Source organism: Camarhynchus parvulus, chromosome 2 (assembly GCF_901933205.1).
Source record: "Camarhynchus parvulus chromosome 2, STF_HiC, whole genome shotgun sequence".
NCBI classification, from domain to species: Eukaryota; Metazoa; Chordata; class Aves; order Passeriformes; family Thraupidae; genus Camarhynchus; species Camarhynchus parvulus.
Window position 1 is genome coordinate 102674157 of NC_044572.1, and position 17134 is coordinate 102691290.

At 37.1% G+C, this 17134-nt stretch overlaps 1 protein-coding gene across 1 annotated transcript in view; it reads left to right on the top strand.

Moving 5' to 3' along the window:
- DLGAP1 (DLG associated protein 1) overlaps positions 1 to 17134 on the top strand; it is a 397584-nt gene that overhangs the window by 267949 nt on the left and 112501 nt on the right. The window contains exon 5 of the mRNA XM_030970064.1: positions 10623 to 10837. Coding sequence (XP_030825924.1) covers positions 10623 to 10837 — 215 coding nt within the window. The remainder of the gene's footprint in view (positions 1 to 10622; positions 10838 to 17134) is intronic.

A 17134-nucleotide genomic window follows, 5' to 3' on the forward strand; every position in this document is an offset into this window, starting at 1 on the left:
TTTTTGAGCTAATAGTGTATCAAATACACCGCAGAGTTTGTCTCTGATTATAGTTTTGCCATTTAATGTTCCCTGTAATTACCATTCCTGTTGTCCTTAGTCCATTTGTTAAGAGACTGAGAAAAATACAAATAATGACGCTTTTCAGATTAATTTTCTTTTCTTATATGGGTCAGTCATAAGTTTTTTCATTGCAACTGATGACACTCATATCAGTTGTGTCAGACACTTGAGGCTAAGGATGAAAATTTTACTTCTGAAAACTGAAGCACAGAAGGTGGGGGGAACAGTGCAGTCATTCAGCCTCCACATTTGCTTTGCTTGTCCTTTGGTGGGATACTGTGAGAAATACTATTAAAAATATAAACCAAGTTTCTGGGTGCAATAAGAATTTTCTGGTGACAAAAGGTTCTGGTTAGTGCTGCACTCAGTTTCCCAGGTGAAGGTTGCCTGTAATGTGCATTGGTACAGTGTGTAGTGCTGAGAAACTCATTATCCAAATGACTTGTTTTCCAGTCTCAGAACAAGGCACAGTTTCTTAGGAAAGCTAAATTCCAGTCCCAGACAGCCTCTTTTTGTTGCCTGTGTCCGTGGATGACCAAATAGACCTAAGGGTCAGGGTGCTAATAAGGACCAGTCAGTGTAATGTGATTTGTTAACAAGGAACCTTACACTTCAAAGTGTTTATCCTTATGACACAGCAATTTATATTAGATCTGTTATACTAAGTTTATCTATGCAAGTGTTTCTGCATTTTCAGTTTGTGTTTTCCTCATTTATGGTGTTTGCATTTCAGATGCAACTACCATATTCAAATTAATCTTCCAGAATATCCTTACATATATATATATGAAAATGGTATTAATATCCATTAATATAGATCTATTTTTCATGTATCAGATTACTTGTTTAGCTCATATTCCATTATAAATTGAAAATTAATGGAACACATGTTATTTCTCTTTCAGTTTTCCAGTCAGAACTACAAAGTATATGAGGTATAAGTTTCAAGGGTTTTTTATGAGCTCATGAGCTAATACTTAGTAAAGCCAGTGAAACAAATTGGACAAATGGGAAATAAAGTGTCAAATGTTTTAATGTATTCTAGGTCAACTTTCAGGTAATGCAATAATCATGAAAACATTTGGAAATTCTTAAATACTCTTGAATTTTAAAACAAACTAGTATGTAAGCACATTAACACTGAAAAAAATATTCTCAGAAAGCTAATGTATTTTGGTTTCAAAATTGTGAGGTGCATAATATGAATAATGGCTATAGCTAGGGAATTTGTGGAAAATATAGATTAGGCTCTAAACAGCTTATTTACAAATTGTATATTACTAACAGATAACTCCATCAAACAGGCATCTTGGTTATTTAGCCTACCTGCAAACCCACCCAAGATGTGATTGCTATACTGAGAGAAATATGTTGGAGAGTATTTCAATATACTCATCTTCCTCACCTTTGCAGTCGTTTAATTTAGCTAAAAAACAAAACAAACAAAAAAAATTGTTAGCTGTGTTGGTGATCATGGTCTTGCCACTCATTTCACCTTAACAAATGGTGTGTTCTTATTTGCTTAATTGAAAGCTGTGCTGACCTTTGGTGTCTTGAGTCATGGGGACCTCCTAAGTACAAAGAGAGCTCTTCAACAGCAATTTCAGCTGCAACTTTATCTGCCAATGTTCTGTAATTTTCTGTCCTTTTGTTTTATTGCCATCCTGTAACTTCTAAGTATTGAATGTACTGGCACTGACCTTCTTTTTTCCAGATTAACTTGAGTTACTGTCAGTTCATTCTGTTAACATCCTTGCTTTCTAACAGTGTATCCATTAATGAACACAATTCTGGCAACTGGAACCTGTTGCTGGCGTACCATTTTAGGATTTAGCAACCTACTTGGGTGACACTACATTACATATACTGTTAGGTCAGAAATGTTCACTAAAATTATGGCCGCACGTAACAGCTGGCATTTGGTATCTGTTTCAGTTCCTTCATGGATAAGGTTTGTTTTAGTCATGAATCTGATTCCTTCCTGTAGCCTTAAATATTTGGAGTATTCCAATCTTAGTCTTTTCAGTAATTTCACTGCAAAAAAAAAAACAAAACCAAGAGTAAAACAAGAAATCTTCGAGACAAGTCAAGTCCAGCAAAGAGGATCATTTCAATCTGCCTCTGAGTTTGAAATCTTAACATTTATTGTGGAAACACATGAAAAATGTGGGGAAGAAAACACTGGGCAATGATACATTTTCCTCAATCAGTGCAAAGTAATAAAGAGTATTTCCCTTCATCCAGTTATTGGGTTGGGGTTTTGTGCTTGTTTCAAGAATGGAATTCACAGTATAGATCTTGAGTGAGGAAATACTACAGTGCCAGAAGAGTGGTTTGAGCTGGGTTATCTGGCCAAGTTTTTGTTCTGCTTTACAAATGCTCTGCACAGGTGAGCTTCTGTCACTAGTGAATTAAGCAATGAGAACATCAATCTGTTGTGTGTTGTTTGTCCTTTCATCCTCTTACCCTGAAACTGTGCAATGAACTGTCTTCTTTGGACTTCTGATAGATATGTATTTCTCTCATCAAAGACTAAGCAATGTGTCAAACAGTTGGATAAGGCATTGTGACAGTTCTGAAGGGCCAGGGCTTCCAAATAGTCTCTGAATTGTGTCCAGGAGTCTTTTATGCAAATAAGTTTGTGCCTAATTTTGCTTTGCTGACATAACCCCAGCCTGCTAACCAGTTTGTCAGGAAATCTTTGAGGTTTCCTAGTCTGTAGCAATTCAGTTTCCAGCAGATCAGAGTCAGGACTATGACCTTGATTTCATATCCTATGGGACACTACTGTAGAACACAGGTGACCTTTTGGTGACCATTTGGAGTTGCTGAGAAGGCACACTATGATGTTCTGGAACCAGGACAGTTTCCTTACTACCAAATGAAAGCTTATTCCACAGGTATATAGCATTGCTGTAATCTGAAAGAAATCATTGTTAAAGTGTCAGTGAAGTGTGTCCGCTGGCCACTAAAATGTGACAGAAGCCAACAGCCAGCAGGAGATGGCAGTTTAAGGGCATCACTTAGAGCTGCTGCCTGTGAGAGCACATTAGCAAAGCACCAGAGATTACTGAGTTACAGTCAGCCAAAAGAAACAGCATAAGGGCTGCTTCTCAAAATGCTCTCCCCATCACATCTGTTTTCTTCCAAGGATACAGATTCAGCTACATGTTCTCCACCCACTAGCCAGTTTCCTGCTGTCTGCTTGATAGCAGACTTGTGCCTGTGTGCAGTGAAAGAAAGGTAAAATGGCATCTCATCTAACAGTATTGCTTTGGATGCCGACCAGTCACTGTGTGCAGCTGTTGGAGTGACTCACCACAAAAGAAGATATAAAGAAGAAATGAATATTTCTCTACTGCTGGTCATTGAACGTGTCCTTTCAAGGATTGGTATTTGTGTTAGCAGTCGTCCTGTCTCCTTAATTGGCCAAAAAAAACATATATCATCATAACCAACGGCACTGAATGCTTCAAGGGTACTGCGAAAGATGAGAATGAATATCTGCCCTCTGCCACTGGAGAATATCATCCATGAGTATCACTGAAGCAGCTCTAGTTTGAGGTCCTGGCCAAGAGCCCTGCTCTGTGACCTTCAGTAATGCTCACCTCAGCTAATGGACGTGCTAGTTGCTGTTTGGCTTCCTTTCTGCAGAAGGGTGGCAAAGGTGCAAGACAGTGGATGGAATCATTGTATCAGCATGCCCCTCTTCATGGTTGGTTGGACTTTTGCACATAATGCAGAAGGAGAAATATTTATCTGGAATGAAGACATGGTAATTTCATTTAGAAGACACACATTCCTCATCATAAAAGAGAATGTGAATCAGATTGACAAGCCAATGGTCAAGACACATTTTGTTGAATGGGCATCATAAACTTGAAGAATTTTGTCTATTGGCTGACTCTCTCAGGATTCATACTGGTTTAGAAGACTTTCCAAACTACTGTTATGTGAAGGAAGATCTCAGTTCTTCACCCTGTTTGTTCAGGTTTGATGCAAGGGGTGGGCACAGGATAGAGGAAGTAATGCTCTGTCTTGGACAGGTCTTTGTTCTGGTGTTAATTCCTTTATTGTAAAAAAATATGGAGATAAATCAACTAAATTAAATTAATTTATAGTAGAACATGATTGCTCAAATAGTACAAGCTAAAGCAAATGTTGCTGCAGTTACTGAGCATATTAAATTTATCCTAAATAAAGGCAACCCTCCTAACTGCCTTTTTGAGAACACTTAAGGCTCATTAAACATATATTTTTCTTTCTGCTTTCTAAGGCTTCCTTTTTTTTTTTTTTGCATACTTCAATGATTCTTAACATATGCACACTGATAGAAAGAAATGTTACTCATCCTTATTGGTCTGATTAATTCAATATTCATGACTGCTGGGAATAGGCTCAGTAAGTGGAAGATGGCAATTGAAACTTCCTTTACAGCATGCAGAAGAGGCATAATAATGGCTAAGAAGACCAAATTGCATGGGTTTGAAAAATCTGCACTGAGCAGTCATTAGGCATTGTTCTTCAGTTGTGTGATTTCATTTCATTAAGTATTTGCATACTAATAGAAAGCTAAAGTTACAAGTCTACTGCTGTGAGTGATGGTTAGCCACTCCTTCCAGTCCTTTTGTTTACTTCTATAGTCATCCACATTGCTTTGGCAAAGCACAGGGAGATGTTTTAATGATTTCAGCTGCAATAAACTAAAGCAAACTAGAGATCAGTAATGAACTTAATTTTCTATAGAGACAGTCTGTTTGCTATTTCATCCAGCAAGGTAAGTTAAAAACTATTTGGGGGGAGGAATTCAAAAATTTAAAAAATAAAGGAAATTAGATATTCTAATTTAATTGGTTAGAAATTGAATTTTAAAAAAATGTTTTCTTTACCCTTGTCATTACAATCTGGGCTTATTTCACTTACTATTACATGTGAGCTTACGTAGTGAATATTTGAAAACTGTGAGGCCAGTATACCTGTTTGTTTTGTTTCTTTATTAGGGGTCCTAGGCTATCTATTAAAAAATCCAGTTCCTTTATATGAAAAAATGCATTAAAGGAAGTGACAAGTCAGTACAACCTGGCTAATGACAAAGTGTGACAAAGTGTGAACACCTGCAGAGCAGCATAAATTTAGTTAAAGATTGAGACAGGTAATCTATACACTAAATGATGCTAAATCCAGGTAAGATGCTGGCCAGTAGCAGTACTTCATCTTTATAGTCTGCTCTGTTTACATAATAATGTTATATCAGCCATTGAATCAAAAGAAAGAAATTGTTGTCAGGCTTAGTGTTCATACATGTAGCAATTTATTGCCAGGGGTTTGCTGAAGTTTTAAGTTTCAGTAAGCTGCATGGCTCAGAGGCCTTTGCTGAATATTTTCTATCTCTATACAATTAGTAATGTTGTTCTGTTTCACTATGCCTTTTGTATAAGTGATATACACTCTTGATTTCTAGGCTTGTACATGAGCTAAGATTTGTACATTTGATTTGATTGATTTCATGAGCTAAGCTTGTACATTTCTAAGATTTGTACATGAACTTAAAAATTTAGAAAATGAAATGTTTCCAGGATCATTATTACTTTGATAGTGTGAATAATAATAGTTCAATTTTAATAAAAACAATGTTCATTGCTAGATCTGAATTTAGCTCTTCCCCCTTTTCCATAAGAGTTAAAACAATCATGCAAGTCATGTTCTCTCTTGATATTCTGATACTGGAAAAATGCTATTGCCAAGGTAATTGGATAATATGATTTTCTTAAAAGCATGAAACAGCTTTATCTCAAGTATGTCAATCTTAATCCCATTAATCCTCTAAGGCAGAAGATACAGTGCATTTGCACTTGTGTGACCTTGCAAGGCATAATATTGGCCATTCAAATAAAGAAAGAGCCTGTGGGAACATTTGTGCAGACCCCCTGACTTGAAAAAAATAAGAGAGCTGGAGGTTCACATAGACATTTCTCCCAGCATTTTTTCCAGACCAACAGAAGAAATCACCATACAGGATGCGTAGTACCATATGTGTGAAAACAGAATGTATGAAATAATCTTACTGATTTTATTCTTGCAGTTTGCATTTTGGAGAAGGCTTTATGTCGTACTTTTTTCTCATAATATGAAACACTTTGTTGCGACAGTGAACTGCACTGTCTGCATGAGCTGTTACAGCCACGTCTGTTGCAGCCAATACTTTTTTGGGACCAAAAAAGCACTCTGAAAATCAGGTCACTTCTTTTAGTAGGTAGTGCTTGAGTTATTTGACTACAGGCACAGCAGTATTAAAATGCTGACATTATTTTATCTGCCTGAAATGAAAGGAAATGCTGAGCTTTAAGGGTTGTTTGTCCTACTCAAGTAAGACACAGACACCCCTTCATAAAAAGTGTTGCAATTGTTAATAGCTGAGAGAGAACTTCTAAAGTGCTTCTTTACCCTGCAAATACTCTTTATCAGTTATATGTTGCCTAAACCAAATTTCAAAATCAGGGTTTCTTGCTCTTGTGAATGTAATATAAGAAATAAGAAAAAAGAATATAAAGGGGAGTTGGACCCAAATTTTCATCTAAAAATCAATTATATACTGAAATTTTACTCTAAACAAACAAGCAATAAAAAGAGCAAAAACAATATTTAGGAAAAAAACAAACCAGACTTATATACTTGCAAAAAAAAACTAAACGGTTTAACTAAAATAGCTTTTTAATAAAATTTCCATTACATTCTTGTATTACAGCTTTGTCTAGGCAGGTAAGATAGTTTGTACAAGCAGTCTGGATTCCTCTGTGAGTTCTGTGAAATTAGAAGCATATCTGGGTTGGTATTTTAGTCTGTTCTCTGAATCTGGATGGCTTTTTAACCATGGCCATCCTTTTCTCTTTGGCACATACAGGGTTTACCCTTAAACCCATAATATGGAAATGGAAATTGGGTCACTTCTGTACTATTTCCTTTGGTTTTGCGCATGCAGGTGACTTCCAATACCCAAAGCAGCCAGTGGGTTTGTGGCACTCACTGAGGCTGCTTTGTCCTGATCTCTGTGTCAACAGCTCAGCTTTCTTTTTCTGCAGCTAGTACTTTTTAAAAAGTGGAAAAGCTACTAGAAAGCTACTAAAACAACATAGCTGTTGTTTTTCAGTGATTGCTTCCCTCACTGATAGGACCAGAGCTCAAACTGGGAACTTCCAATCACATCATACAAATTGAGGGACTAGAGCAATGCACTCAAACCTCATCATGGTACACAGTGTTTGCATATGTAAATAGAAAGTTTCGGGGTAAATCCATTGCAACCAGCATTCAAAACTTGGCCTATTATACCAAAGTAATTTTGAGAAGCTTTGGGATGAAAGGTCTTGTACTTATACATGGGGTTATTGATAACAGAACTCAGTAATTCCAAAGTAAGGGTTTCCACAGTAACTATATCTGCTCACTTGTATTGCACCTATAAACTATGGTATTAAATTTAAAAGTGGATCTATTATTTAGTAAAACTACAAGCGTTCAGCTTACCTGAATTATGGGTGCTGTATGAAAATTGTAACTTTATCTCCCCTGACTTTTTCCCCATTAAAGGCACCAACCTTAACAGGATACTAACATAGTTTGTTTAGTGCATTAAAGAATAACTCACAAATTTATCTTAATGAGAAAAAGCAAAGATCTTCAATTAAAGCATAATGAATAAAATATTGAACAGATCAAAGTTCATATCCTCTGAGAATTCACAGATTGTCTACATACTCTGGCTTTGATATCCAGTAGCTGCCTAAAAACTGATCAGAAATACACCAATGTAGGTTTTAAACTGCTGACTGAAGTCTGAGCATGGCATCAAAATGTCAGCAGAGCTTGATTTTACTAAACCTGTCCTAAACTCTTTTTTGCATGAGTGGTTTGAAAAGTCAAGGTTTTACACTGGCAAGCAGAAGCTGTAGGGTCCAAAATGTGGGGGAGAGGTGGTATGAATATAGATTGTATACTCACTGTTTGATCATGTTCTAGGCCTGGAACTAATGCAAGAGTAAGACCTGAAAAAAATTTTATACTCTGTCTAAGTGGCTAAGGGAGGAATGTATATACTCTGTACTCTTCTATAACACAAATCAAAATTGCTACTGAGTGTTACCTTCATTTTGAAAGCATCAGCTTTCCAGACCTGGTGTCTAAGTATAAACTTAGAAGTCACAGAAGGGAAATAATTGCTTCTTCTACTTTTCTTTTTTTTTAATGTGGGAAAATATTAGAGCTGTTAATTCAATCCTGTTCTTCCAGTAGATTTCATTAGTACTTAGTACTCTTAGTCTTAGTTAAAGCTTTACCCTTTCCTAGAAGAATACTTCAAGTGTTGAGTATTTATTCAGTAATATCCTATAGATGCACAACTCTGCATGTCATCATTCAGTAAGAAAACTGGACTTAGAACTATATTCCTGCCTAAAGGAAATTAGATTCTTGTAGCCCAGGAAAATAAATTTTAAAATAAGCCAAACAAAAAACCACATACACATAGCAAAAAATTCCCAAACCCACAACAGCAAACTTTTCATGCTGATGGAAGATAAGAATTGTAGAGCCATTAACTGAAGGATATTTAAAGACAACATGGAAATTTACTCTTAAAAGGCACAAGGAAAGAATTAGTTAAATAAAACATGGAGCATTTGAGAAAACAACTGAGTCCTGAAAAGGAAGAGTGGGTCTTAAGAAAGAATATTGATAACGGTGCAATCTAGAGTAGATCTGCAGGATTAAATCTTCAGTCCTTTAAGGAAAATACTGAAGGTCCAAGTGAGTTTCAAGGCTGGACTTGACCAAGAGGGAATGGGGAGAGCAAAACACAAGAGGAAAGAAGGACTGTTTGAGCCTGGCAGCTTAAGGAAGGCCCTAAATCATTATGTCAGAAGCAGGAAAAGAAAAATCAATGAAGGAAGAAGGTTGGCATGGTCTTGGGTTTTGAAATCATCAGGAAACAAATCAAAGACATAGGCTGTGAATAGTTGAATTAATAAAATAATATAATTAATTAATTATAACTAGTAATAAGTCTGTATGGGCTTAAGACCATTAAATATCTTTGTTCCTTTGTATAGCACAGTGGCTTTAGGGTTGAAGTTTATAGCATTATAGATTGTTAAAAGGCCATAAAAAGACCATAAAAATTTATTTGCATTAGCAGTATCATTTGAAAGGCCTTACAGCCTCTGGACTTACACTTATGTTTGTAGTGGGAATCAACAGCTAAGCCATTAGCAAGCATTCCAATGCCTTTAGTTTTGGTTGTCTAAACAAAATGGCACATACATGCCCTAGCTGAAATCTGCAGTGGGTTTCACAAGATCCTCAGGTGAAGGTAAATGCAGATGAAAAACAAACTTCTCACAGAAAAGATTATTCTGGCAGGTGAGAGTATTTGTAAGTTGCAAGACAAATTCAGTAACCTAGATTCATGCCTCCTTATTTAATGTGGCTTGTAAGGTTTTCTGAGCATTATAGCTGTGGCTGTTTTATAGAGTTGATTCACTGAGAAGGATCAGAGAAGCAGCAAACTAAAAATTCACAATAGCTTATATTTAAGTCTAACACAGTATTTGTTTAACTAAAAAACCCTTTTGCAGATTCACCTTTAGATCAAAATGATGTTTCTGCAAAACAGCTTCAAAGACCCTGCTCCACTTCATGTTGTTTCTGCAGTTACAGGAAAGAGGAGGATGCTGCTTTATGTGGTCAGAAGCCCCAGGAGCAAAGGAAAGGAGACAATGGGAGGGCAAGAACACTCTGCTCTTGGACTGTCCTTTGTTATGTCTCAAAATCTCATGAATGCACATTCCCACTGTTCCAGATTTCCAATACAAAGAAGGGACAGCATGGACTTCAGATCAAGAGAAATAATGCACATCATTAAGAAGAAGAAAAAGAAAGGAATAAAGGGTTGTAGGACTCAGGCACTCAGAGTTCAAAAGGAGGCTCACTGCAAGCTGTGGGTGTGCAGTTGCACCAATTAAGCTATAGAAGCAATACTAGTAAAATTTCACACTTGCAAACCTACTTTTGTGATAATTAGTGCATAGCTCCACTAATTTGAAATGTATCTTGAGCCAAAATCATCCTGGTGAGTGTTCCTGTGTACATTCTGTCAGAAAAGATTGTCATATAAGGATTTGTATTTCAGCTTTTTTGCCTCCCCAAAGACATTCAATATGTTGAGCTGAACTAAAAATACTCTGATCTGGTTTATAAAGGTTTTGAATGAAAATAGCTGAAAACACCGAAGATTTTTCCAGTCTGGTATTAAACCTAACCAAGCCTTCTATGTCGGCATGTTTGCTAGAAGCTTCCCAGATAAGGAATGGAAAATAGCAGAGAACTCTGGAGGTGCTTGTGCCTCTCCAGGGTGAGAAGTGGGCCTCCATTGCAACAGCAACCCATGGTCAAATGAGATAAAAAAAGGCCTTTGGCCATCAGAGTTTTTGTTATGGCTCTGTTGTGGCTTACCTATTACATCAGGGAGGAGTGTGCTAACAAGAGACTTGTGTTCATTATTTCAGGTTCCTCAAGATGAATGGACTGGTTACACTCCACGAGGAAAAGATGACGAGATTCCCTGCCGCCGGATGCGCAGTGGCAGTTACATCAAAGCCATGGGCGACGATGACAGCGGAGACTCAGACACGAGCCCCAAGCCATCTCCAAAGATTGCTGCGCGGAGAGAGAGTTATCTCAAGGCCACCCAGCCATCCCTTACCGAGCTCACCACCCTCAAGTAAGTCCAGGTTCTGCTGTATCACCTACAGCTCTCCATTAAGACATACATTTTCTATGTTTGCTTCTTCTCTTTACATTTGCTGTGTTTCCTATGTTTGTTTCTTCTCTTACCTCTAGCTATCAGTTCAGGAATGTATTTGAACACGTGTATTCCACCATGCTTATTTTTGCATGGTTTTTTCTCTTAACAAGAGTAAATCTGGGAGTGTATTTCAATGTTGTTCTGAAAAGGAACCTGCACTATGAATTTGCAGAGTATTTTAACCTGTTAGTGTTAAGTAAGCACCCAGGTATGTACAGTAGGTGCACCATTTGAATGCTTTGCTAAAATACAGCTTGCAAAAGCTTTGTGTTACTGTGTATTTATATATACTCAACATTTGAAATTAGCCCTAAGATAGTCTTTGAAACTCCAGAGAGAACCTGACATTTAATTAAAAAGAACAAAGACCATCTGAAAGTAGACAAACCCATGTTTTCCACTCAGAATTGCACTCTATTTTGTAGAGAACCAAAATCAGATTTTTTTAATTGTTTTTGAAAACTTTAGCCAAAAGGAATCATTAGTTTTTGGAGTTTTTTAAATGTCACTATTTGTTTTTCCTTTATTTGGGCCTTTTAAAAAAGTCACCCAAATTGTCAGGAAAATTGCACAAATGGACAATTTTGTATTAACATTTTATTTTAATTGATTCTAAAATGGAAAGGTCCCTTAAAGCAAGAAAATTAGCTCTATCCATAAAAGAAAACAGTGTGAATTTAAAATTAAAAATTGTTTCTGTCTTTTTTTAAAATTCTTAGCTATAATAGTGAATCATAGTTCACTGGACCAAAAATAACCCAATCTTAGTATAACTTGCCTAAGGCTGTAGCTTTAAAATGGGGGGGAAAAATAAAAAGGATCTCTATCTTCTAATATCCATGATCAGTGACAAAAAGCTCCTTCTGCATTTCCCTGATTAATTTCTTCTCCTTCCTTGTCCTCCTCTACCCTATTTTTTTCTAGAGACCTTATCTGAGAAACAGATTTTAGAGAAAACTGTTTGATCCTTGTTAAGAATGTCATGCTCTTGACATCAGTGATGAATAGACCAGCAGAAAAAAGCAAGCTTACTGCAGCTCCCCATAGCAGCCTGCCTGAATTTGTCTCAAGGGAAGCCTGGGATTGTTTCTTCTCTGTCTTTGTATTAGTGACCAAAGGAGAAAGCAATCTCATTTTCTGCAGGGATTTTCAAAATCTAGCTGGCTTTTGCTCAAGGGATCCAGTGGTTCCTTTCATCATCCAGAAGACTTTACCACATCCCTTCCCGAGCCAAAACTCCTCCTGTGAAATCAGTTATTGCAACCTCTGTAAGGTGAACATGAATGTTATTTACCACCACAAACTGCAGCCAGCCAGGTTTCATGCGTGGACACACTTTCAGGTGCAGAGCTTATTCTGTTTGAGTTTTTAGAAGCATGCTTTCCAGAGTTCCATAGTATATGTGAAGCTCAATGCATCACAATGAGTGTATTTGCTCTTGGTCTTTTCTGTCCTCTGTAGATACAAGATTTGCAAAAAAGATAGATTTATGAAAAACAGAAAGTCCTGCATGTCACTGTTCACCCATGGAGGATGTCAGACCAGAGGTGCCAGGCAGCAGAAGCTTTTAGCTTTCAAGTCATTGTAATTCAGTAAAGTGCTTGTATAAATACTTAATTTCCCATGTTTTTTAATTGCTTCCTATTTGGGAAAGCTTTTAGGAATGGGCCAAATTTTAAGCTGCACTCTGTAAAATTCACGTAAGTTTAGGAGCTGTGCAGAAGTAGGATGTAAATCGTGGGGTAGAAGAAGGAAGGGAAAATGGTAAATGGCAGTAAAACATAAAAGACGAGAAAGCATGAAATAACTTTTCGTTTTCAATGGCTTTTCAGCATAAATTGGGATGAAATGGAATTATTTCTTTTAATCTATGCTGATATTTTAAAGAAATATATCTTCCTGAGAAACCTTTCACTTTCAGAGACAATTTGTACAATGCATAATTATGCAGTGCTTTCATTACTTTCTGCTGAACATGATAATTTCTAGGGGTTTTATGAGAAACAGCTGAGTGCTTGCTCTGGGAATTGAAGTCTTCTGTTAAGCTAGGTCTTTGTTTGCAGAATTCTTCATACTTTCTTAATAGTGTGACTTGACCTTCGCAATGACATTAGTTTTTCATCCCATGGCTACCCTGATTACCCCAAGAGTTGTGTCAGAGTTTTGCAGATATGTTAGACAGAGACTAAACTAGGGCCCCTAACTCACTGAATATAGGTCATCAAGAAATTGTGAGGTGTGTGATAAGAAGTTATTTCCTTGGCTTGCTGTTGACTTGAGTTCAATTTGCACCTGAGTAAGCTTTGTGGAAATGAACCAAAGCCTGCTCTAGGCAGCAGGCAGCCTTTTACTGTCACTAGTGGACCTTCTAGTTGACCTTGAAGGGTATTATTAACACCCTAAAGCTGAGTGGTATTTCACTCCTTTAATTATGGGTTTTTTCTGTCCATGAAGAACAAAGCACGCTGTGAAATCAGTGTTTCTACAGCAGTAATTGTCAGGGATCTTCCTGGTGCATTTCTTTCTGGTACTCCCTTTCTCAGTTTGCTGTATGCAGTCTCTAGTTGGCTGCACTTTCATCTCTGGCAGAGCAAACAGCTTAAAAACATGTTCCCTTTTGCTTTCACTGTTGTTCTTGAAGTGATTTTTTCATCTTTTGGGACTTTTCCTCTCTGACTCCTTTAAGTCTAATATTGGTCTCACAACCCACGCTGCTCCTCCCACCTACCTACCTACCATTGCTCATGCACCTACTCTTCTAAGAAAGTATTTTCATTATTACCAGTGTTGCTTTTTATATAAGGAATAACCTTTGAACAGCACAACTGTGTCATATCTCCTTTACATAATACAAATTTATTTTCCTAGTTTTGCCGAGGATTTTTCCCTGCCATACTGTACAATCTCCCTCCTACCATTTTCCTCCATTGCCATGGTTTCCATGTGGTTGCAGCACATGTGTCAAATGCTGTGGTACCATTCTGGATAAAGCACAGCTTGCTGTGATTTTGAAATACACAGCTCCGCTGCTGCATTCTCATTATCCTATCAGGAAGTAAGCAGATTTTTTTTTTCTCTGTCTTTGCTGGCAGTATGCTCTTGGTGCTTAAGTTTTCATAGTCTAGATAAACTGATTCAGCTGGAAAAAAAATATGGTATTTTCTTGCCATTCCTAATAAGTGGCAAAAGTTTATCTTTCACTTGTAGGCAGATCAAAAATGGACTGCTTAGCAAACGTCCAAAGAGGTGCAGGTGGCAGATAACTGACAATTCTGTTACAGCTGAGCGTGATTCAGGACATAATCCCTCACTACTTATATGTACCTTGTTTATGTTTAGCATGGTTTTTTGCTGGGATAAAAAGTATGCAATTACATTGCTGTTCACATACCAACCTGTCACCTCCAGCTGCCAGTAACTCTTAAATCCATTGGGCAGGGGTAACCAAGTTTGCTAGAGAGACTGAAATCCGAAAGATATGAAGGTCCAGAAAGCTTTATCAAGATCTGTAGCTGGATAAGGCAAGAAAGGACCTGCAGCTATCAATTTGTTCTTTTGGAGGGCTATGGGCAAAGTAGCTGGTGGGTCAGCACAAGGAATAACATGGCAGCATTTTCCCAGCCTAAAAAAATTAGGGAATATGAAAGGGACTGCAGAATTCTGTTCAGGACAAGAGGGCTGAGAGATGGATCCTGTCACCACAGATTTGCTACTTCATTTTCACCCTTTCATCTTCTCCACTGCAGGCATACTCACTGCTTAAAACACAGATTCAAATTATGCTTCTTAACTCATTATTGCTGCTGTTGTGCGGACCCCATCCATTTGAATCTTTTATTTGAGGGTTTTCTTTGTTTGTTTGTTTGGAGGGGGTTTTTGTAACATATTACTAGACTTAACAGTCATTTATTTGTAGACATGGATTTTGGGTTAAATACAGTTGCAGAATTTTTCTTTTGAACTTGTATTTGATCACATAAATTTTTTCCTGAGACAAGTTGTACTCTGATCACTAGTGAATTGAAGACCTTAATGATCTTGATACTTTGTAGATGCATTTGTAGAACTTATTTAAAAAGCTAGAAGGAAGAACAGAAAGGACTTTTTTTTTCTTACCAAATCTTTATTTTCAAGGCATTTTACTAGGCATGTGATGTTTTTCAAGTCAGCTGCAATTAGGAGAAACTTATAAACACCAAAACCCCTTTTTAATGCACACTAAGTTACACCACTAATGATAAAGAGAGTATGTGAACATATAATCATCATATAATCAGGACTTTTCTCCTTTTTATCCCATGGTAAAGAATTTTTCTATATAAATTCTTTCCATCATAGCTGCATCTGTTCCTATGATTTACTGCATAGATGACTTAAAATACAATTCCTACCTTTCAAGTTTATCAGAGACATTCCAAAAAATATCTCAAAATAGGGACATGTTATTTTTTTACACTCACATTTATATTTTTGTGTGTTAATACAAATAGTGTAAGTACTTTCTACTTGTATGTTTATGGGAATCTGAAGACAAAATTGTTTTGAAAACCAAATCACAATAAATTATGAAGCTCAATTAAGTGGTATAATCTCTTAGCAAGCTTAGTAGCAATGACAAGAGCAAGGAGAGAGCTCTGATTTATACATCCTGAACACAAACTTTCAAATCACCTCCCTGAGAATTGATCAAGTCAGTTCCTGGAGGACAAACCGCTAAGCTGGAGTCAACCTGCATTACTAACCAAATCTTGACAGAGTTGCAGCGCCAACTCTGCTAGGATGACTTGGAAGGCAAGTCAAACCACTCCATTGTTACTTAGTATAAGGCATATTTCAAGATAGGAAATCCCCTAGTCCTCCTAAGAGTGATCCTTGGGAAGTGTCTGCACTGAGGGAAATTACAAGGGTTGTATGGATAATTTTAGCCTGAAACAGTGCCCAGGCTGTTCTGTCATTTGAGCTGATGTCCTTACACTACACTTCACCATACGGCACATCATAAATCCCTAGGTATGAAAACCATCCCTGCCCTGGGAAGGACTGCCTATTTACTTTGAGGTGTTTGTATATTACTATAATATACTCCAGAATATTCAGGGGGGCCAAAAGTGTCATATAAACAAAAGCACACTTCATTTTTCTTTTTCTTTTTCTTTTTCTTTTTCTTTTTCTTTTTCTTTTTCTTTTTCTTTTTCTTTTTCTTTTTCTTTTTCTTTTTCTTTTTCTTTTTCTTTTTCTTTTTCTTTTTCATGGTGGTGTCCTCATTCTGCTGAAGTGATCTGATCCAGATCGCAGGCAGGGGGAAGGGAGAGGTGGTGCGATACCACATTTTCATTACAGTGAATATTTTTAGACACTTGCAGGGAAGCTTATTAATTTTCTTTCTTGCTGAGTGACTTCCAGTTAGGGAACAATGACTTTGCTAATTAGTACAAAAGGAATAAGTCTGATTAATCTTTCACTAGTGTTTTACAGTGTGTTTTCAGTACAGTTGGTGTAATTGTTTCATGTTGCAGTCTCTTTCATATTTATCAAACCTGTAGGTAGCAAAGGAATTTTTTCCATGTTCCTTGAGGTGTGTTTTGTTTCTTTTCCTTGAACAGGGATTTTCTTTTAATTTTGCATTAAAGAGACAGAAGCATCTCCATCAGCCTAGGGAACATAAGTATTCTGGAACTATTACTGGCCTAGGTAGTAACTTTCCCAGCTCACATTCACTAATGCATGATATATTAACTTTTTGTTCATACTATTGCAATCCCTTCTCTCTCAAACTAGGCAGAAGCTGTTGGACATATTTCTCACTTTTCAAGTTTGTGTGTCAAATATGATTAAGTTCAGTGAATAATTTGTAAGTCAGAAAAAAAATTTAAAGGCAAGACAATGAAAAATATATTTATTTTGAGGCAGTAGGTGGACATACTTCAGGAGCCAATGGTTTCCTTATGGCAGCTGACATCTGTTTTGTGTACATGATATTTAAGGGGGAGAGGATATTGATTTATTGGAGGAACTTAGAGCTTGGAGCTGTTAATGAACAGTTGTTAGTGATGGATTTATAAAACACATTCAGTCAGTTATGGGCATGAGAGATATCTTGTGCTCCATGGCTGCTTCCCTTCAGGGTTTTGTGTCCCCTATACACAGAGGTATGGATGCCTTTACATCCCTACATTTCACTGCCCAGGACGTGGGGAGGATGAACACTCCTCC